A 24,428-nucleotide genomic window follows, 5' to 3' on the forward strand; every position below is an offset into this window, starting at 1 on the left:
AGTGGTTAATGGGGTGTTCCATGGTACTCCATATGCTTTCATGGATGACCGCAGTTGGAGGTACAGAAAAAAGGAAAATCCTGGTAAATTGTAAGTCACTCTTAGATCATTAAAACTGCAGAGACCATTTTCTTTGTAAATATCTGTAAATGTATTAACCCCTTTAGTGCTCCAGGATGGACATGAAAATGGGACCCCCCCAGTGAGAAGAGAGTAGTTATGAAAAATTGGGCTCTTAAGGTGCCATTTACATGTTATATTAGATTCCTTTTCTGCCACCCGCCATATTGACAACAGAAAACTCATTATGGGGCCAAGGCGCAACTTAGCCCGTTTCAAGGGAACAGCAGAATAAATCAGGTCTTGTAGTCTATGTGGGTATGCTAAATTGACCTCTATAGCCTTCCAACAGGTGACAGAATCAGAATTCAGCCAAACTGATAATGGTCTTAAGACAAAAGACCAGAAATAGTGCTTGAAATTAGGAACTGAAAGGCCACCTTCTGATTTATGACGCTGGAGAGTTATCAACTTAATGCGTGGTCGTTTCCCACCCCAAACAAAATTGGATACCAAGGAGTGAATTTTATCCCAATAATCAGTTGGGGGAGGTAAAGGTAACATGGAAGAGAAAAAATTTATCCGCGGTAGTATATCCATCTTAACTATTGATACACGAGCTTGCAGTGATTTTGGGAGGTATGACCATCTAACAAGATCTGATTCAATTTTATTATAAATTCCTTGAAAGTTTTTATTAGCAATACTAGTTAATGAAGGGAAAATGTCTACCCCCAAGTATTTAAATTGATTAACAATAGGAATATGCTGGGGTAATGTACTGGGATCCAATTCTGAATTTAATGGAAAAAGTGCTGATTTTGTCCAATTGATTTTATACCCCGATAGAGAACCAAATTCCTCGAACGTGTCTAAAATATGAGGTACTGACATGGCTGCTCTGTCGAAATATAAAAGTATATCATCAGCATACAACGATATGGAATGGGTGGTATTATTAAAAGTAATGGGGGTGATAAACAGATGTTGCCGAATTCTCTGAGCGAGGGGCTCCAGTGACAGAGCAAATAAGAAGGGACTTAAAGGGCAACCTTGTCTGCAAGACCGTGATAAAGCGATTTTGGTTGATATAATGCCATTAGTATTTACCATTGCAGATGGGTTACTGTATAATAATTTAATTAATTTAGTAAAATTCGAGCCCAATTGGAAATGTTGCAGAACTTCCCATAAATATTCCCATTCTAGCCTATCAAAGGCTTTTTCGGCATCAAGACTTAACACTGCGCAAGGGGAAGCAATATCTTTAGCATTGTGAATTACATGGAGTAATCGGCGAACATTATCAGAGGGGAGCCGTGTTTTCATGAAGCCTGTCTGATCGCAATGAATCAATTTTGTTATATGAGGTTCTAAACGGGAGGCGAGAATTCGTGCAAAGATTTTAATTTCAGCATTTAGGATGGATAATGGCCTATAGTTACTACATTTAGTTGTATCTTTGTAGGGTTTAGGCAGTACAGCAATTAAAGCACAATTCACATCATTAAAAAAGGCACCTATATCAATAGCTTTGTAAATCATGGCTAACAGGTATTGTCCCAATTCATCCCAAAAGGCAAGATAAAATTCTGGGGGGATCCCATCCCATCCTGGTGATTTGCCTTTTTTCATCCCTGCAATAGCATTCTTTAATTCAGTCAGAGTGATTGGTTCACCAAGCCGCTCATTGTCTTCTTGAGTGAGAGATGGGAGATTGAGACCTTCCAGAAAGGACTTACATTTATCATTGTCTAATGTTATTTCAGATCTATAAAGTTTAGAGTAAAATGAAGAAAACTCTGCATTTATTTCTTTAGGAGAAGTAAGTAACCTCTGTTCTGAGCTAATAGCCATGATATTAGCATATTTTTCGCATTTCTGTAAACTCAAAGCGAGGAGACGACTTGGTCTGGATCCATGAAAATAGTAATTCTTCCTAACCCTATGAATTTGGAATTCTGCTCTGATTTTTAGTAACTTGTTGAGGTTCACTCTGACTGAACTAATTTCCCTCTTTCGATCTTCAGTAAAACCATCTCTCTGTTGTTCAAGTTCTAGTTTTCGCAAAACGTGTTCAAGTGTATTAATTTTGCTCAGTCTTGTTCGATTAAGGTAAGAAGCAAAAGAAATTGTTGTATTTCTGATAAAACCTTTAATTGCACTCCACAGAACTCGAGGGTCCTCTACTGATTTGGAATTCTCTGAAATAAAAACTTTAAGAGTGTTTCTGAAGTGGTTACAATAATCATTGTTTTTAAGTAAACTTACATTAAAGCGCCATCTTGTGGCTCTAGTAGCAGCACCTGCTAATGTAAACTGTGATGTAATCACACAATGATCAGATAAAGAGTTAGGGTGGATTACAACTGAATGAATTTGAGAGATTGAAGTTACAGTAGCCAATAAGTAATCAATCCTTGAGTAGCTTTTATGCCTATCCGAATAGAAACTATATTGTCTTGCAGAAGGATTTATAGCTCTAAATAGGTCTGTAAGATTAAAATCGTTTATCAGCCCTTGGAATGCTACCATAGATGGATGAGTATTTTGTGGAAGTATGTTAGATCTGTCCAAAGATGGATCAAGGATGGCATTCATGTCAGCACCAATAATTACAGAAAAATCCTGCAGGTTACATAAAGTCCTACCAATGGTTTCAAAGAAATCTGAACTAAACTGATTGGGGGCATATATACAAAGAAACGCAACTTTCAAACCGTTAATATTTGTTTTAATATATGCGATTCTGCCATCTTCACTTCCATAGCTTTCAATTGTTGTTAAGGTCAGACTACGCCTTACTAGCACCAAGGCACCACGGCTTTTAGAATTGAATGCAGCAACAGCTGCAGTATAGTAGTATCGATTTACTAATCTGTATTTATCAGCGGGTTTAAGGTGCGACTCTTGAATGAAGGCAACGTCTATTTTATGTCTCCTAAGCCAATCCAGACACATTGAGCGTTTAATGGTAGCATTTAGGCCATTTATATTCCAGCTAGCAACCTGTAACATAGACATAATTACGAAGAAGACTGAGCAAATAATTACATTCCTGCAGATGTGTGACAATCATAACTGTGGAGACCCAAATTTCCCAACCCCATATCGCCATACAGCTACAAACAAAGAAATAAGTAAACAAAATAAAAACCCAAAAGATATTATTACCCAGAGTGGCAAACGGCCACTAAACAAACGCCCACTAACTGGGCACCTGAGCTGAGAAAGCTGGCTATTACAGTACTGCCCTAGCCATTACCCCGTTGAAATATTCAGTGTAACGAGTCACTTGACAAAAGTGCTTTAAAGTTACCTTTAGTCACACTATGAAATAAACATCATCCATCCAGTTTAAAAGTAATTGAAAATATTAACCGGATAGAAAGGCGGTATTTCCATAAAGTAAACAGCATACCCTCCCAAGACGGGTAGCTCCTATAATAAAATTAGGTCACATGCTGTCTTGAAGAAAGAATAACAATAGAAGCAAAGTCAGAAGAATCAGGGAACCTTAATTAGTAAATCGTCTTTCATGAATCCAGTCACTAGACATCTTAAACACCACCTTCAGCCTGCTGGGTCTGTGTGTTAAGAAAATCCTCAGCCTCCAGTTGAGACTCAAAGAGGTGCACTTCTGACCCGCGGGACAGCCTCAGTCTGGCCGGGTAGATCAGGTAGGGAGTGAACCCGAGTTTCCTCGCAGACTCCATAGCTTGTGAAAATGACCGGCGCCGTTTCATTGTGTGGTTGCTGTAGTCAGCTGCGAAGCGGATCATTCTGCCGTCAACCTCTATCCAAGAACCCCTGGCCGCCTTCAGGATGCGGTCGCGGTCAGTGTACCGTAGCATCTTGCAGATCAAGGTGCGTGGTCCCCCCGTATTGCGTTCCGGTCCTATACGATGAGCCCTCATCACCTCCAGTTTTCCATCGGCAAGAACAGGGAACCATTTAGGAAGCGAGGATGAGACAAAGCCCGTAGCGTTGTTGTTCTCGACTTTTTCAGGTAGGTTAATAATGCGAATATTATCTCTGCGGGATCTGTCCTCTAGCTCCGCTATGCTCGCTTCGAGTCTGGCACATGTGTTTTGAAAGGTTTCCTCTGTCTTAGCCAGGTGAGTGGACAGCCCTTTGTGATCCGCTCTCAGCTTTTTTATGTCATTTGAGTTCTTTGTTACCTCCGTTTTGATAGTGTCCAGGCGATCTTCAAATTTGGCAAACTGCATCTCAATAAAGGTGCGTTGTTCCTTCAGTGCAGATGTTAGCATGGAGGATAGAGCTAGCTTGAGTGACTCAAACTTCTCGTCGTCTTTTATCGGTTCTTGAACCGTTTTGCTTCTTAAACCATCCGCCATGAAAGAAAGTAGGTTTAACCGCTCTTCAGATACTGGATGCTGGACTACAAGTCCGTGAGAGATGGATAATGAAATTAAAGTTGGGGAAAAGTTGGCGAGAGCAACTGCACTAAGCAGCCATCTTATCTGCAGGTCACGTGACCTATCTCCAGGTCACGTGACCTATCTGCAGGTCACGTGACCTATCTACGTTTTTGATCCCCTTTGAATTGTGCCATAAATAATTTTACAAGTCAAGAAAGTCCCCATTTGTCATGAAACACCTGATAGTTGTGTAAGTGATGCTATGACTTTCTCCCGCCAAAAGCTAGCGTTAGCTGCTGAAGCTACGATGCCTGTGTGTTTTGTACCGAGGTGTAGTCACACAAGCAACAGGTCTTTTGCTTTCTGGCTGATACAAGGACCAGAAGTCGCTGGATAAAACTTCTGGTAAGATAACGTTACAAGGTATATTGTGAGAGACGAGAGATGTAGTTCATTGAGCATTTCGACATAGAACTAAACTGCCTACCTATGACAAACAGCAACTTTCTTTACATGTAAAATTATGTTTTAAATTGACAAACATCTTAAGCGTAATTTCTGGCACAATTCAAGCGGGAACAAAAAAAAAAATATTTGTCTCTCTTCAATGACTACATTTCATATTTTTTCCAAAGGAAGGTCCCATTGGGCATGAACATTATTTCCTTTTAACTGCTATGATACTTGGCTGCCTGCATCAGTTGCTCCAGAGTGAACCCTGCAAGCTCCCTAGTCTAAACTCTGAGTAAACCACATGTGAGAATAGAGCAGTGCAGTGTTGAGTGTGTGAGCTGGTGTGCTTATGATGTTGCTCGTGGTGTGCAGCTGCGTCGTCTCTTTTCTGCTTGCCTGTATGTCACTTTCCACTCTTCCATGGATTGTTTGGTTTTCAAACAGACTATCTGCCAATAAATTTTCTTCGTCTTCACGAGTCTCTGTTTTTGGCTCATGTTTTAACACCTTTCTTCACAATTTATGATGTGAAAACGCCTAATTATAGTCAGAGAAGGTAAAAGTGTGTCCTGCAATTCTCAAGTCAAAAGTCAAGGCAAAGTTTATTACAGCCTGACATCACAAATGATATCACTTCAGTCATATGCACCACAAGGCGTCTCTCCTGGTAGGTAGGCAGACTGGAGTCATACCGACCTCTGTTTCTATCACTGTTCTCTGCTTCCATCACAGTTCATTTTGAGACCCAGCTTGTATTGATATCAACAGTATGGATGAGTCCTCTTACTCCCGCTGCGTGCTCTGCAGGCATCATCGTCATCACCTAAAACACTGGTTCCCAACCTGAGGTCTGAGCTCCTTTTAGGGGTGCATCAGAAATCACATGCTGCTCTGAGGTCATCAACATCAGATTTGCACATGTCCACTAAAATCACAATTTCAGGGTTCCTACACCATTTCCAAAGTTATATTCAAGCTCTTATCAAAGTGTATTTTCAGTCTTTTCCAGCACCTTACAGCTGGTAGATGACAAATTTATATACAAAATGATTATTTCACCTCTTCATCACATTAAATCAGATGTTATTGTGCTTCTATCAATCAATATTATGTTTTATGACAGAAAATTTCATGTTTCTAAATGTGTCATCGGTCTGTAAGAAGACTTGACTTCCTGTTAGGGTTGTGAATTTTGTGCATTTTGTGATGCTAACAATTGGTTAATTGATTTATCATTAATAATTAACAAGATAGAAAAACACTTTTCTTATTTGGCAATTTAACGATAACTTCCCCTACAATCTGGCTCAGCAAATATCTGACCTATTTTATTTCTTTATCTAACAAGTTAAATAATTCTGTCAGACAGCAATTTATTATGAAAATAATGTGATTATAATTTTCATTAATTGCAGTTTCAAGCACAAAATTCAAATGCTTTCCAAGGCCTGGCCTAAACCATAGGTCAGTCCCAATATTTTAAACACGTGAGAGTATGTGTGATGCAGACAATCTCCTGTTGTGTGCTACATGTGTGAAAGGGCAAATTCAGACAGTGTCCCGACTTAATTCTCAGGAAATTGTTTTGGAGTTCAGTTTCTCCCAACTCTGCCAGGTTGTTTTGTGAATATGGCCCCTGAACCACAATGTTTTTGAACTCTAAATTAACATTTAATATGTTTTTCATTTGCCTGTCATACTGTAATGTTATCGGTGGAAACCTTGGTAGCTCCATGATTTAAAAGCCTTAGCATTATGAATGGTGCAGTATCACTTTGCATTATAAAAGGTCAATTATATTGTGACTTCTGGCATGGCTTTATTAAATACTCAATTCTGATTGGTGAATTACAAGATTCTGAGGTCGGTTATTTTTGGACAGCAGACTGTTGCTAGGCAGAAGAGGCCACTGCTATGGACGTGGTTCTGGTCACATTTTAAAATTCAGAAAATCATTTTGAAATTAATATTTTGTGTCAAAATATTATTTTTTTTCACACTGGGGTCCTGTATTAACTTGTCAGGGTTTATTTTGCTATAATGACCTGCTCGCTGTACATTATCCCTACATATACAACCATACAAGGTACAATTATACAGTCACAGCAGCACCACGCCCGTGGACCAGCTCCAGTTCTAAACCAGCACCTTGGTTAGGGGTAGACCATGCAAACAGGGATTTGAACACACAACTCCAGAATTCAAAACCTCTTGTTGTGAGATGAAAGCACTAATGACTGCACCACCACACTACCCAGGCACCACAGGATGGCACAATTAGTCAGAAGTTAGCTGTAGATATAGATCCTGTCAAAATGTAAACATACAGTGATGTCGCTGGTGATTTTTTTGGGTTTAAGCTACATTAAGTTGATATATTTTTATGTTTCTGTCACTGTGCTATGTCTGTCTTGCAGACTTCCTTTAATAATATCATCCGCTGTAATAGGCCTCAAATTTTTCATGAAGGAGTGAGTTTTGTCAGAGATGATGATGTTAAAACCAAGTTCAAAAAGTCGAGAGGCGCAGATGAAGAAAACAAAGTATGAATGCATGGAGGGATGAATATGAACATGTTCTGTTATGTGAGCAGCTGACATACAAGTATAAGAGCGCTGCATTTGATTTTGTGTGTATGCGAGTACATTTGTGACAGTAATCTAATAATAAAATGATATGGTTGAGCACATAATTGCATCTCCAAGACGAGTTGCATCTAATTACAATTTACAAGCAGATATCAAAGCTGTCGAGCGTTCATCAAGGACGAGGTCGAGGCGCAAAAATAAAAAGGCGATGAAGAAGAGATGGACTGGCGCAGGGTGCGTGGGAGGGGGCGGTGAGGACTGTCACTCGAACAGAAAAACATATACAGAGAAATTCACATGGACAGCCAGACATATTGACAGTCACTGAGTGGCTTTCTACATGTGCCTGAGATGTTTTCGATGCATTTTCTACAATTTACACTTACTCAAGCACAGAAGAGCAATAAAGAAAAACAAAGTGCAGGACAGCTTTTACATTATAGAATATATTATATTAGCTACCAAAATAAGAGCTTTCAAAAGAGAAACATACCATAATTAATTCTTTTTTCCCCCCTTCTTTTTAAGTAAAAAGTATCTATTTTGAACTCTGGCCTCTTCTAGTTCTTTTTACATAATTGTATGGTAGGCTTACTTAGCTTCAGTTTAAGCCTTTATTAAAGGGACAGTTCGCCCCAAAATAAAACCAAAAATACTTATTATTCTTCTAGCATGTAGGATAATTTATCCATCTATGCTGTTTTAGTGTGAATTGCAGACTTTTATTGGTCGCAGAGATGTCTGCCATCTCTCAAATATAATGGGACTTAATGGCACAAGTCTTGTGTTGCTCTAAGCACCAAACAAATACATGTGTAAAATTCTGAACTAATGTCTCTTTCCAAGAATCATGACCTGGTTGCTCAAAATAATCCACAGTTTGATCTAGGAACTACTTTCTTCCTGCAGTAGAATCCACCAGATCTACTTCCTTCCTAATAGAAAACAGAGAAAACTGCTGATCTTTGCATTAGTTGAGACCTAATTTTGCACACTTCTATATTTTTTTAATCATCTAAATTTGTCTGGGTTGATAAAAACACATTTCTGTGGTGTGACAAAGTCAGAACACACTTTTCTCGTTGCTTTGCACGATCTTTAACAATCAACAATATCAAATGCCCTGCACAGATTTACAAATAGTGTAGAATAATGCAGCTTTTTAATTTATACTGTACGTATGTAAAGCTTACGCCAAGACAGCCTTAACCAGCCTTAACCAGCCTCTATCTAAATCACGTTAACCCTTCATCCTAGCCTATACTGTACACGTATATGATGTATATGGGCACACACATGCAGTTTAACTGGATTTCAGGTGCTCTTTGATCCTTGTGGATACATTTTCCTCTTTTATTTCCCAAGTCAAAAGGCAGAGGGTTGGTTGGAAATGTGCCATAAACCAGCTATGACTCACAAGCCCAAAATATCCCCGTGGATTAGATGTCGAGCCAGCCTCACAGCTGACACTCACACAGAGAAAAATATAACAAATCTTCCTCCTTTCCTTTCACTCTCCCCTACTATGTCATTTTCACATTAGCAAACACACACGCTCATTTTTTTCTTCGTCTTTCTCTTTTCAATCCTATCTTTCCTTTCTGTCTCTGTGGCCTCCCGAATATCTGTCACTCTCAGCAGGACAAGATTGGTGTTTTCCTCTCTTTCTGACACACTCACACACACACACACACACACACATTATTAACAGATGTCAGGACACATTATTGACTGTCACTCTGAGCTGTGGACAGAGAAAAAACTCCTATAGTGTATCAGACCCTATCAATAAATAGTTACTACAACGCTGGTGATGCAACTGAGTGTAGCCTATTAAGTTTGAATAAATAAGACTGTAGTTGAGGTAATTCTTAGCCTCAGTCTCATGCATTATGCATAGTTTGTTCAGGCTAGTGTTGTGTAATCTGTTAATTATTGTTGCAGAGAAGATTTATGCTTCTTTGGTCAGGTGTTTGGTCCTTGACATTACTGACGAGGATAAACAAGGTGGAAATTAACTGTAAGGTGATTTAGCTCCACTGCTTTGTGCAGCAAAACATCACAAGAATAATTTACAAGTGTAAGACTAGAAGACGTCACTCAGTAGGGTACAGATCCCAGCCAGGAAACAAATGGTGAAGCACGTACTGCAAAGGCACCACAACTGCCAGATGCAACCAGAGGAGATGTGCAAAGTACCACCAACATTAACATATCTTTTTCCAAGCTGAAACCAGATTTTAAACTGAAGCAGTTGTTGATCAGTTGGTCGATTAAGAAGAGTGAGAAGTCAGCTGTCAGTGGTTGAATAAAACAGAGCAGTCAGAAAATAGAATTACTGCCTCACAGTTGTTTGTCTCCACCAACCAGACAAGTTACAGTTTACATCCATGTCTGTTCACACTCATATAATGTCTGGGGTGAAGACTCTGAAAGAATTTAATATGGAACTTATCACTATATTGACCTGTAACTTTGAAGGAATTTAATAAAATATATTAAGTGTTTTTTCTGGTAAAATGTAAGTTCTCATTATACATGTGTGATTCCAGTGAATAATTTTCAGTGAGAAACATGCTGTCTTCATTTAGAGACTATTAGAGGACAGAGGACTAATAGAGAGCTGAACATTATGATGCCACAGTAAAGTTGACCTTTGACCTTTTTGGATATAAAATGTCATCAGCTCATCATTTAATCCTATTAGATATTTGTGCCTAATTTTGTCATAATTAGCTTATCAAATCTTGAGTTTAGCCCAAAAATGTATTTCACCATTCACTTCCATTGTTTGGGAGATTCTGCAACATTGTCTTAAACTCCAGCAGATTTTTGTGGACTAAAGCTAAATCCAACCTTCAATCGACATGAGGGTGAGGAGATAATGACTGAATTTTCATTTTTGGGTGAATTATCCATTTAAGGCATAAAAAACATAAAAAGATTTTTCAAGAATTCTGAATCACAGAGGTTTTTCAGCATGTATAAATATGCACTAATAAAATTGGTCAAGTAGTATTCAAGATTAGCAGCAGACAAGATGTAGTTCCAGTGATTACGCACACTTCACACATTCACTCACTCACACACAAAAGTGATGACATTATCCCCTCCTGGATCACATCTGGCGGGGATAATAAGAGTGTGAAAGCTGCTCAAGGCTGTTAATGACCCCAAAAAAGGCTTCATATTTTGACACAATATCTCAAAACTGATTGTGGTTGTGATTTATACATAACAAAATACCACATTTATCAAGTTTGATTGCAATGTCATAGTAAAATAATTCCCATTTATCATGTTGTTCATCAAGCATGGGCTGTGTGATCTATGTCTAGAGGCGGTCTTGTGGAATCTGTCAATATTTTTCATTGTATAACTTCAGGGATTAACACCACTTTGTGTGTATGTACAGTATACGTGTGTGTGTGTGTTCTTGCTGATGCACGCAGGCCTACAGAAAGGAGAGTCGATATCTGCTTAACAAGCATGTCATGGAGGATAAAAGCTGACCTCTGATTAATTTGTAGCACTGCTCAGTTTCTCTTCACACCATGTTTACTTTAACAAATGCAGCTCAGTCAAGGAGAAAATGGAAAGTTAATGGAAAATTAATTTGATTGTGCGTGTGTGTGTGAGAGAGAGAGTGAGAGAGAGAGCATGTCTATGGTGTGTGTGGTGTTTGTGATGAATCAGAGTTGAGGTGTTTGATTTACAGCGAGCAGTGAAGTCAGCACAGCTCGTTCTCACTCCCAACGTGTCAGATATCTCAGCTTTGGTCAGTGGCACTACGCTTCAAACTATGAAACTCTAGTTGCTCCTCTAGTGTTTTTTCTGGAGACGCCCCTCTACACTGTTTTGATGTGCTGTCAAAGTCAGCTGATGTAGTATAAAGAGCGAGAAAGTCCCTGTATGAGGAGGTGGGGTTGGGATGATTACTTTAAAAATGTATTCTGATACAGGTACTAATTGACTGTTTAAAATGTAGTTAACATGTTAATCCAAGTATCACAATTTTAAAGTAATGTAACTTGATTACTTTCTGTTAGTTTTGGATTGCTTTAATATAAAATATGGTTAAATAGTTTATCCTAATACAGTGTTCTGCTACTAACAATTCATTTCATCATCAAATCAATTAGTTGTTGGTCCATGAAATGTCAGAAAAATGGTAATTAAAGCTGAAGATTATGTCCTTAAATGTCTTTTGTCCACAAGTGAATATTCAGTTTATTGTCAGAGAAGAGTAAAGAAATCAATTAAATTAATTACTTAAAAAATTACTCAAAACAATTAATCAATTAATTAATCCTGTCACAATCTTGTCAGTTGGAGGTAAGTCCGTGTGCTGTGAAACTACCATCTTTTTTCCAGGTAATGATTTCAGTTTTTGATTTGTGTCTTGGATAGAGTGTCATCATAAAAAGATCTTTTTTTGTCATTAACCATCCTGTGAAAACACTTGAATAATGTCTTCTCTGAATTAGGACAGAGTTTTGCAAAGTCAAACAATAATCTCCTGCTTGGACTTGGAGGCTTCAAATTATTAATGGGAAAGTTACAAACTGGCGGAAGACTCACAGGCAGATAATACACCGGGGTACCCAGAGGAAAACTGTGTTTTTCATAATCGTCTTTTCTTTGTCTTGTGAGAAATAAATGAGATTCATATTTTGAGCATACTGAAGTCTCATCTGTTTCTCTAAACCCCCCCTTAGGAGCAAAAAGGAGCAAAACAAAAGAAAAGCAGGATCTTTTGTTGAGCTCATAGATGTCTCAGAGGTTTCTTTTAGATCTCAGAGTTATCTTAATAGCTGATTATTTAAGATACATTTAAGATAAGTGCAGTGAGACCAAAAAAGAACATTTTAAAATCTTCAATTTGGGCTCAAAGTAGTCTCACGCTGAGACGAGACAATAGAAGAAGTATGAGAAGATGGCCAAAGTCTCACACTGGTCTTAAATTGAGCTCATTTATGTCTAGGAGACACAAGATAGAGATCTTATTTTGAACTTTTCCTGTCCTCTGGGTGAGGCCATTGTGAGGTCCATTAAGACACAAAAGGTGCTGCAACATTGGAAATCAGTCACAGGATGACCTGTGTTGTTGTTCTGTTTCTGCACTCTTTCTTTCCTCCCGCGCCACAATCAATTGATGGAAAAGAACAATAGAAAATGATAAGAGAAAGAATGGACGTGCTGACCTAGACCACCAGCTGCGATTACTCTTCCTCCCAGGCAGCCTGCCACGAAGTCAGCCCTCTTCTCCCTCATCCTGGACATTCGGCTGGGTTTGATCCAGATACCTGTCAGAGGTGAGAGGACACAAGTACAGTAAGTCTATCACAACGGAAAACTCGAGTTTCTCATTGCCATGGGATGTGAAATAAAAAACCTCACGGCCAAATGTGTGTTGACACCTAAATATTACATCCATATTTAAACATTTCATTTTATAACCATGGTCATTAATCTGCCTCCTCCAGACTCCTCTGGCTTCAGGCTTTTCAGCAGATTTTAGGATTCTGGCTCCAGGGATTTGTTCCCATTCAGACACAAAAGCACCAGCGAGGGCCAACACTGATCAGGTCTGACTCTCAGCTGGTGTTCCAGGGGGGTATTCCATCAAGGCTGATGAATGAATCTGCGCTTAAAGCGTCTGGAAACTTGGCTTGAAGGAGTAAAAATGCACACGATATCAAAGTTTAGTTTTTCATGAAGCATCCACAAATATCTGGGTGAAAATGGACGATTAGAAAACCTGGTTCAAAAACTGCTCCCCCGCTGTTGATTTTTCACGACTGCGTGGACGTGTCAGCTTGCGTTTGATTGACAGCTGCCTCAGGAGTCCCAGCAGGGAAGCTGAGTAATGCCCTGCTGTGTGTAGACGCAGGCAGGAGCCAAACATATTTTAGCAACATATATTTGCAACTTAATGTTGTTGTCAGGCAGCGTTTTCCAACAGAGAACTGAAGCTGCCGTCTTTGCTCTCTTTGCAACCACCAGACTCCAGGGACAAAAATAATCTTTTTACACTGCAGGAAACGGAAGTTGTAGGAATTTGTGTTTATTAATTAGTTTGTGTCATTGTTTGACTTTGGCATGACTTAAGCGTTTTGACAGGTTTGTTCAGGTCTAAACTAAAGTTACTTGCAGCAGATCAAGGCAGCGGTGGACCAGCAGATCCCGTGTCCTGCGAGGGCTTCATTCTTCTGTTTGTGTTAATGGAGTGATAAATTGGCTTCAGCTCACTGTTGAGTTGGCTAACCCAGTAATGTCCAGTAAATATGCCGTGTTTTTCCTTTATCAACATTGATAGAATACCCCTCAGTTCATCCCAAATTCAACAAAGAAATCCGAAACCAAACTCAAACCATTTCTTTATGGACTTGGCTATGTTCACTGGGGCATTGTCATGTTTACAGGAAAGGTCTTCTCCCTAACTGTTACCACAAAGCCTTTGTTTAATTTTTTTTAACTGATTCTTTTTTCTTTTTCTTTTTTTTTTTTTCTCAGAAAAAGCCAATATTTGTCTTGCAAATGCATGATATGTGGTTATAATACAAAATACTAGTACTGCAGAATCTAACAAGATTAAGTTTTGGATTCATGGTTTTTCTTAACATGACAAAGTGGCCTCGTCCAAACAATTAAAAACAACCCGAGACCAAAAGTACACAAAAGAAGTGGCCATGGATTTGAATCCCACCCATGTCATATAAATTAAAGGCATAAAATCCACATAAAAAAACAGAAAAGTACACAAAAACATTAGTCATATAGTGTATACCACACTTTTACTGCAACCTCTTAGCTTTCTTTGATGATTTTAGACACACATGCTCTTATTCTGTGTTTGTTCCTCGGCACCATTGTAAATAATGGTTCTCCTTCATTGTGTATTCGAAGGATTTAAATAAATAAAATGATGCTGAACGATGAAGTGCTGTCTAAATCTTCATTTTAAATGGTGCAATTTCACACATCATTCCAACGGGAGATTTTAGGCATTAATCACCATAATTGAAAATATAAATGAAAAGGAAGCTACACAGGGGACTGGAATTGCTCAGCCATATTTAAATTAGCATTTGTTTTATTTTCTCCCAACAGAGATTTTATGTATTTTGACACCAAAATGGGTAGCCAAAAAAATAAAAATGTGTCTGAATCTGTACTTAAAGGGTGGCTCATCTGTCTTCTTCCCTTTCAGCCATTAAAAAAAAAGAAAAAGCAGTGATGAATCTATGTAGATCCATAGACTGTCTTTTCACAAATCAATGCTATTGTTCACCCATTACACCTGTCTGTGGGTTGTATACATATTTAACCTTGCAAATGTATTAAAAAAAGAGCTTCTAATCTGACTAAGCGCCATTTAATTAATTTAAACACAGAATTTTGTCATTACGGTAAAGTTACGGTTTTAGACATACAATGTTTCTGCTCAACAGCGACGTAGCAATATCAGCATGCAGACATGTTTTTAGGGCGACTTGGGAAAATAGCATTTTAGTGCTAAAACATAGGCTTCGTACTTCAACCAAATTTGGTTGTTCTGATTTGAATTAATTGAGAACACTAGTGGAAAGCTACAGAATGATAACCCTAACCTTAACGGAAGATCTTCTCTAACTTCCACTTCAAGATTTTGGGAAATAAACTTTTCGCTTGTCTTGTTGAGAGTGAGCTGAGAAAATTGATACCACTCATGTCTGCATGGTTACACTGGAGCTAGCATGGAATTAGCATTAGCTTAGCATAACAACTTGACGCTGGGAAAACACCTAGCTTCACTATGTCCAAAGTTGGAAAAAAAACCACAAGTCTGCACCAGCACCTCTAAAGCCCCCCCACCTCCATTTCTACTACCTATGCTATGCTAAGCTAGCTCTAGCTTCATATTTAGCATACAAAAATGAGAGTTGCATTGAATTTCACCTCATGATGAAAACAAATAAGCATATTTCCCAAAAAGTTGAACTATTGCTTTAACACAGTGCGTGAAAGAATGTATTTTGCCAAAGTTTTTAGCATCTTTCTCATTGTCTTTGTCATGACTCAGATAATGCAAAGTTGTCAGTCCTTGGTTTGCTTATACAGCTGCCTTTGTCTTTGTGCAAAACAAATTGACTAATAATGGACGAGGTCACTACCAGATGGAGGGAGAGAAAGCAGGAGCCAAAAGGAAGATTAAGAGGAAAAAGAGGAAGAAAGAAACTGAGTGTGTTACTGAGAGATCTGTCAACAAGATTTGTGTTTGACAGCACAACAAGCTCTGCCTCAGGAGCTCCCTCACTCTCCACCTTCCCTCTTTCTCTTCCTCTTTCTCTGGCTTGAAACCCACAACCCCAACAGCAGATTATATTTCTATATTTTGGACAGTGATATGTAGTGACATGTCCCCTCTCCCCGCTCCACCATGTCTCCTCTGCAAAGAGCGTCAGCGAGGGGATAAATGCAAATGCAACAAAATACACTCCAGCACAAGTAGTAAAATGTGCAGCACTGATATCAGTTAATGCATAACACTTTAAATTAGAGCTGCAATGATTAATCAAGTATTCAATTAATTGCAAACTGTTAATAAATTATTATGAGTCAATTTTGTAAGAAAAAAATGTAAAAATTTTCTGATTTTCATTTCTGAAATGTGAATATTTTCTGTTTTCTTTAGTCCTCTTTGACAGTAAACTGAATAATTTTGGGGTTGTCAAAAAAATAAGACAAAAATAAAAATGTTGTACTCTTTTTTTCCTGTGCTGCTGCAGCCCACCAGCTTTAATTTGTAGTTTTTCCACTCATGGATGACAGGTGACATCACAGAGGAAAGGAAAAGTTCAAAATAATATGTTGTCGTGTAGTCCGTTCCTCCTTGACATGAATGAGCTCAATTTAAGACCAATATGAGACTTTGACCATTTTCTCATTAAATTTGGCTCCTGAGAAATAGCCTTTGTCTCGTCTCAGCCTGAGACAAATTAGAGTCCAACTGAAGATCTTATCATTTTCTTCTTTTGTCTCACTGCATTGATCTAAAACTTATCTTAAATAATCAGCTCTTGAGATAACAATGAGATCTAAATGAAAACTTAGTGGTCTTAAATGAGATCTTAAATTTGGCTCGGTGGTCAAATTAAAGTCTTGTTGCTCAGAAACCTCTGACACATAGCAAAAGATATCCTGCTTTTATTGTTTTGCTCCTTTTTTCTCCTCGGGGACGTTTAGGAGGAACAGATGAGACTTTGGTGAGAAAAGACAATTGTGAGAAACACTCACATGTGGACAGCATTTCACTGGACGCCCTTTGGTTTGGACAAAGATCACGTCACCCTCATCCCAAGTAGAAATGATGCCCTGTGGCATATTTTTCTGGAAACAAATCTCATTCCAAGCTGAAGTCAAAGGTTTACAGCCTTGCCTACAGCGCTGTGCATTGCAGGACTCAACGCTTTTTGATTGGTTCTGTTTTACCGCAGCATTGTTTTCTCGACAGTCTTTGATTGTTGAGGCAGTTCCCTCAAACAAGTGTTTGTCCCTCTTAAAGCTAGACACAGAAACAAGACAAATGTCTCTCCTATATTCAAATGTTCCTTTCCATGTCAAGAGTGGAACTAGTAGGTGGCACAATGACCATCACTGAATATTGTCATGTGTGGGGCAGATCAGACTATGTGAACTGAAGTTACAACAACTTCCTGTTTTGTAGCAAAACACTAAAAATTTGACACTGCAGAAAAACTTGAGCTTCTAATAACTTATCACAACAAATGTCTCTAAAATCAATGGTCTAGGAGGAGTTTGTTAAAGTACAATGTCTGGAAAAAGCCAAAAATATGCTAAAATGGTGCAGTGAATTCAAAATGGCAATCTTCCTGTTGGGTTTAGGCTATGAGTCCAAGAGGGTTTTTACGTCCATCTGGGTATGATCCATGAGCCGACTGATTTTTGTGCATCTGGGTGAAAACACGGGCCTGCTATTTAGGGGCCATGGTCAATGCATTTAGCCACACCCACCACCAAAAACCATAACAGACATACATTTTATTCATGATTGATGCTTTTGCCAAGTTTCATGAGTTTTTGAGCAAGTTAAGCCCCTCAGAAATGTGACGGACTTGGAGGAATAATAGATAATTAAAATATTTTAGCTAAAGAGATAAGTTATAGATAAGTTACATCATTTACAAGGTGTTAAAAAGATACATTTTGGTAACTGTGGTCCTGAAAAAGAGTGTGTTTGTACATTGGAAAATAAACTATACTTTGTTTCTGTTGTTATGTGACTGAATACAGAGGAGTGAAGGCGAGAGCTGCGTGTGGTTGTCTTCCTTCATCCTTCGTCTGTACTATTCTCCTTCTCTTAAAGGCACAACTTATTCACAGAGCCATGCTGCTAACACACCTAAACGAATCCCCCGAGTAAAATGATACAGTGACATCCATCAGCTGCAGGACTTCCATCAGATTGTGGTCGAGCTATGAGTATTTACTCACTGATCCTCGCTTGAACCCTCACATACGGTCAAAAGCTCTGCAAAGTGGCCACTAAGCAAATGCAAGCGGATGAAGCCAAGCTCCTCAGGGTGGCTGCCTCACTCTCTCTGACAGGGTGAAAAGTGAATCAACTGCACACAACCTCAGAGTCCCCCCCCCCGCCTCCCTAACGCTGAGAGGAGCAGGGTGACCTGGTTGTCTTCCTGTAGAAGTGTTGCTGGAACACCCCGGACAAATCCAAGAAGCACTTACAGGAAGTGCTGGAGGACACTGCTGTTGGGGAGTAAAGGGACGACTGGTCTGCAAGCCTAAGCAGCTTAGATGGCATATGGAGGTATCGATCAGTGGATAGATGGATGTGCGAACAAATGACAACACAATAAGCTTAGTTTCACATTGTCTCACAGGCGTAGCAGTGAATGGTCACCAGAGAGCGGTTATCTCACCTAACAGAAAGGTGTTGTTTGAAAGTCTACTTCTGCTGCAGCCAAGTCTGTCTGCACTGGGAAAAAACAGGCTGCCAATTAAAACTTTGCCAACACTGAGCACAGTGGAGGCTGGAGAGAAAGCTGGCTGTAAAGTACCATTAATTTAAAGCTACTAGAAACCCAAACCCACAATTGTCTTTCCACAATGTGATTTAGAGTCTTGCACAGATATTAGTAAGCATCTTGAAACTATTAGAAATTAGTTTCAATCCAAATTCAAAATACTGTCATTTAAGATTTTGTACACTTCCTGATATTGGGTTTGAATTGGACATGCTTATCCTTAGACATTTATATGAAAATCACACAAATTATGTATTTTCAGAAGGCTTTTTTGCTCTGTATTCCACTCAACAACATATATTAGAAATGTACATCTCCCGAAAAGTGAAGCCGAAGCATCTTTGTCACCCTCTGGTGGCTGGCTGCAGTACAAGTCATTAATACGGCCTCCTCAGTGTTAACAGGTAGCTCATGGGCAGAACTAAAATGTCCAAGTACAGATGACATAAAGTTTTCCTAAAAATAGTTTCTGCCATTTTAGGTAGTTCTTATCAAGTGGTGGTTTTTTTCTGATCATCCATCCATCCATCCGTTGTCTGTAACCACTTATCCTTGATGGGTCGCAGGGGAGCTGGAGCCTATCCCAGCTGTCACTGGGCGAGAGACGGGGCACAACCTGGGCAAATTGCCAGTTTATCGCAGGGCTGACACATAGAGACAGACAACCATTCACGCTTCGAAGCCGGAGTACCCAGAGAGAACCCACATGGACAAGAGGAGAACGAGCAAACTGTGCACAGAAAGGTCCTGCCCCAGTTACAAACTCCCTGATCAGTTTGGTTTTAATCAGTTATTTGATGATAAAAACAGGGATTCATACCATGATTGACAGCTGAGGTCTACTCGCGATTGAGTCTGCTCCAGTGCTTGTCACTACTACGCTGACTCTGGCTCCAAATCACTGGCGTATGACGGCAGTGTTGGTATTCGCGATATTTTGACTTAAATTTTCTACAGTGAGAGGAAGTGGAGACGTGTCGTCCATCTTTATTAACTGTCACTGGTTCCAATAGACCACTTTAATGAAGTTATTTGTGGGCGAAACTTAAGTGGAGGCAAAACAAACCTGTGAGCTAACACTAGCTAGCAGGTTTTATTGACTAATTTCTTAACAATGGCTGAAGACAATCAGATTATTTCTGAAAATGTATGGTCACTCACTCTCCTGTGGCCAGTTGCACCAACAGGACTCACAACAGTTCTTAAGCTAAGTTGGTCTTAATTTAGTATTCTAAGTCCAGCTTAATAGTTACACCAGTTGCACCATCTAGGCTGAAGCCTTCTTCTTGCTAAGACTGGGTGTAAACCTTAGGTACGGTAGCCGACAAGTGCAAACGCGCTGCATATACAGACAGGCACTGCAAATACAGAAACGCGCTGCATATAAGAAAACAGATGCAAAAGGAAAATACTGCAAATACAGAAACGCGCTGCATAAACAGAAACGTGCTGCAAATACAGAAACGCGCTGCATATAGGAAAACAGATGCAAAAGGAAAATGCTGCAAATACAGAAACGCGCTGCAAATGAGAAAATAAATGCAAAAAGAAAACGCCGCATATACAGAAACGCGCTGCAAATGAGAAAACAAATGCAAAACGAAAACGCCGCATATACAGTCACACAACGGAAGTGCTCCAGGCCTCTGGGGGCAGTGCTGAGCTTTCCCCCGAGAGACAGACAACAGACGAATCAACCTGCGGAGGAGAGGAATAGGCCTACGTGAGAAGTAGAAAGTTATTGGTGAGAGGAAAATTGAAGGCGGGAGAGGCTACATGAAAAAGTATGTATTCTTTTTTCTTTTTCTTTCTTTCTTTCTTTTTTTTGTCTGTCTCTTGGTGAAAAGCTCAGCACTGCCCCTAGAGGCCTGGAGCACTTCCGTTGTGTGACTGTATATGCGGTGTTTTCTTTTTGCATTTGTTTTCTCATTTGCAGCGCGTTTCTGTATTTGCAGCACGTTTCTGTTTATGCAGCGTGTTTCTGTATTTGCAGCATTTTCCTTTTGCATCTGTTTTCTTATATGCAGCGCGTTTCTGTATTTGCAGCGCCTGCCTGTATATGCAGCGCGTTTGCACTTGTCGGCCACCGTACTTAGGCCTAGTGAACAGCAGGCATAAAGTCAGAGTCTACCCTGATTAACATAGTTACTCACAAACACTCCAAGAGGTGTGTTATTCAACAGAACTGTGTAGAAAATGAAAGTAATGCAGGTGGGAAATGAATGATATTCAGTCAGACATTAGTATTATAGCAGAATTTACAAGAAGGCCCACATAATTAAAAATTTGTCCTTGACAGCATTTCACAAAGTTTTTTAAGTTTCTCTTCACTGAAAAACTCTCAAAACTACACGATTTTTAAAGGAGTGGGTGGAGGGTGATTTTTGTCATATTTTGTCAATACTGTTTTTTTTGGACATTTTGTGAGTTCATTATGGTAATTTTGTCAGCTCCTAGTTTCCATCTTATCATGTTTAACCATAGTTGCCCTTTATTTGACTGGCAGTGGCAGCTGCTAAGCAACAAAAACTAAATTCTCAGCCATTACTACTGCGACTCTGGCACTGACAATGACACAGCAAGATGATATTTTCACTTGGTTATGTGGTCTGCTATTACTACTACTACTACTCTGAGGTGATTTGTGTTCGCTTCCAGACATTCCTTTGTTTTGACTCCAGCTAACACTGTGACAAATTCATGACATCAGCACTAAAACTGTCTATTACAGTTCACCAAGCTTGGATCCCGGAGGATCCTGTCAACTTTCTCATTTCCTGTTTCCTGTACTTAGAAATGCTAAGTGGTAGGCTCATCTATGTTGAAAAGAAAAACAATCTACAGCAATCCTTAGCTTGCTACTTAGCTAGCATTTTCACAACATCAGCCAATGCTGGCTAGATAACTAGCTAACTAGTGCCTTCATGTTAAAAAAAACTGTAAAAGTGCCCTAATTGATGCTCCTATGGGAGATAAAACATAATTAATGCCCTCTAGAGTGGCCCAGTATCCAAGATAATATGATAAAGTCCCCATCCAGTGTAGTAAAGTGCCTTCTAGAGTGCCCTTTGACTGGACAAAATTTAGTAAAGTGCCCTCTAAAATGCAATTCATATCGAGGAAATATGGTAAAGTGCCCTCTAGAGTAACCTTTGAGTGGACAATGTATAGTGAAGTGCCCTCTAGAGTGCCCTGCCAGTGGACAGATCATAGTAAAGTGCCCTTTAGAGTACCCTATGAGTGGACAAATAGTGAAGTGCCTTCTAGAGTGCCCTTCAAGTAGAGGAAACATGATAAAGTGCCCTCTAGAGTGCCCCTCTCAATGGACAAAACATAGTAAATTGCCCTCTAGAGTGTCCTTCAAGTAGACGACACATAATAAAGTGCCCTCTAGAGTGTGCTTTGAGTTGACAAAATATAGCAAAGAGCCCTCTAGAATGCCCTTCCATTGGACAAAATATAGTTAAGTTCCCTCTAGAGTGCCCTTCTCAGTAGACATACATAGTAAAGTGCCCTCTAGAGTGCCCTTCAAGTAGAGGAAACATGATAAAGTCCATCTAGAGTGCCCTTCCACTCATGACTACGTGCTCTTCAGAGTGCCTTTCCAGTGGACAAAACATGATAAAATGGATTATATGTTTTGGAGCACTGGTGAGCCTCCACATACAGCGGGTGCCCTTTATATTGTTTTGCCCCTGTCCCCCAGACAGCCTGAGTCCTCCACTGTGCATTTTCACTTGTTCAATCCAAAAAGGCTTCAACAATTTAATTTTTAACAGCTGAACAATTGTCTAAGAAACTGGCACTGTCGTACATCTGTTGTGTGAACTTTAATGCACACATCTCACTGACACGTTCGTGTTTACAGGAATGTCTGAACGGCTGCTAAAATATGATATACATCACTACCCAAGAGCATTAAAAGAAACATCACTTTGGTGGAAAAACTCATTTTCTCGTTTCTGTTGGTCAGCAGTAACGAAATGGAGGGATAAGAGGGGAAAAAAATTAAGCTCTTATGAAACGAAGGAATCAACACACTTTCAAAGATGTTCCTCATGTTCAGAACTAAATACATTTAGTAAATTTGATTTCCTATAAACAGAGGAGAGGAGAGGAGAGGAGAGGAGAGGAGAGGAGAGGCATATTTTTCAAGATAACACAGGTGGGTGGCAGAGCTGCTGTCTTGCTGGCTGTAGAGAAATGGTGGCAGAGTTGCAGAGCAGCTAAATGGTAATCTCTGAGTCAGAGGAGAGGACAGGAGAGCCACCAGCAGCTCACTAATAAATATGCTGGCTGCAACACATCAGCTATTCAGCCGTGGAAAATGGAAAGGCCAGATAACATGCAAATATAGTGCAGATATATGGGAAGAGAGGAGTGAGCAGTTGAGCTTTCAAACAGGCATGCAAGCTTGTAACTTCTGCTGCTTGCCGCCTCTTCCCGATGCCGCCTGTAGATAAATTGGCAGAAATAGCCGTCACAGTGTTGCTGTCTCAGTGTCTAAGCTATCTCTGGAGTCAATTCAGCCCTTTGCACCTTTTCTCTGATTGTCTGATAAATGGGAGTGGGTGTTTATTTGTTTAATCTTTATTTTTATATGGACAAGCATCATTGCCACATACCATAGCAGTTATAACCTAAGTTACTGTAGTTTACAAGAAGAAAATACACAAAAAAAGCAAAACAATGTGAACCATTAGAGGGGCAATGTTCAGTATTATTGCTGCCAGGCGTTAGCTTGTCCGCAGCTAATCTCACATACTGCTGGACCGATCAGCCTAATTTTTTTTGTGCACATTCATGACAGTTTACTGAAAAGACCTCTGTGATTCACAAGTTTTGAAAAACCTCCAAAAAACCTTTTTCTTGGCTCCACCCTGGCAATAGCTGTGGCCACAGGCATTACGTTTTTGGGTCATATCATCCTTGTGAATGCAATATCTCAAAAAAACTTTATTCAAACTTGGCACAGATGTCCACTTGGACTAAAAGATAAACCAATTAGGGTTCACTTGGGTTCACTCTTGTGAGCGTGTGATCTTAGGAACCTGTAGAGGTAATTTCTTCAAATCTGGGACAAATGTCCACTTGGACTCAAGGATGACATACTTAAACTTTGGAGGTCAAAGGTCACCATGACACTCACAAAATATGCCATTGGTCATAACTCAAGAATTTATACACTAATGACAAAATTTCCCCCAAATGTCTGATAGAATACCAGCAGTGCTGGAGAGTAACTAGTTACAAGCAACTGGTTCCATGTAACTAATTTACAAAGCAAAAATAATTCTAATCCGTTTCAGTTAGTTGAAAACTATGGAATTAAATCAAATGTTGGTAATTAAGTCCAGATTCTTTTTTCAGGTTGTCTGGTGGAGATCTGCACTTTATCTCACTCTATCTCACCTGTAGTGTTATTTATCCATCTATACTGTTGCAAACTGAGTAGCTGAATTTTTGAGGTACTGGCTGTAGAGATGTCTGCCTTCTCTCCAATGTAATGGGAAATCCAGAAATCATGACCTGGTAACTCAAGATATTCCACAGAGCTTGTTATGAGCAGTTTCATTCAGGAACTACTTTCTGTCTACAGTAGAATTTACTGGAACTATTTCCTTTTCACCAGTAGATCCTACATGAAACTACTCAGAACAAGGTCTCAGAATTTTCTTGAGTAACCTTGAACAACTTAACTAATCAGTGAAAAAGACGTACACTGTGCGTAAAAAAGTCGTACACTGTACGTATGGACTGGCTCAGCACTACAGCGAATGTTTTCACCAGACAGCAATCAGCTTCTATTAAAAGTCTATTATTAAAAGTCTATTCTCTGATGGAGGATACATGTTGAGTCTATTTTTGATGAATGTTGTGTCAGACTTCACAGAGCA

At 39.4% G+C, this 24,428-nt stretch overlaps 1 protein-coding gene across 1 annotated transcript in view; it reads right to left on the reverse strand.

Moving 5' to 3' along the window:
- The window catches only part of klhdc8b (kelch domain containing 8B), a 252,440-nt gene that overhangs the window by 11,346 nt on the left and 216,666 nt on the right, over positions 1-24,428 (reverse strand). Inside the window, exon 4 of the mRNA XM_084720067.1 lies at positions 12,688-12,789. Within this exon, the coding sequence (XP_084576193.1) occupies positions 12,688-12,789 (102 nt within the window). The remainder of the gene's footprint in view (positions 1-12,687; positions 12,790-24,428) is intronic.

This window comes from Lutjanus erythropterus, chromosome 6 (genome assembly GCF_056507025.1).
Source record: "Lutjanus erythropterus isolate fLutEry1 chromosome 6, fLutEry1.hap2, whole genome shotgun sequence".
Lineage (NCBI taxonomy): Eukaryota > Metazoa > Chordata > Actinopteri > Lutjaniformes > Lutjanidae > Lutjanus > Lutjanus erythropterus.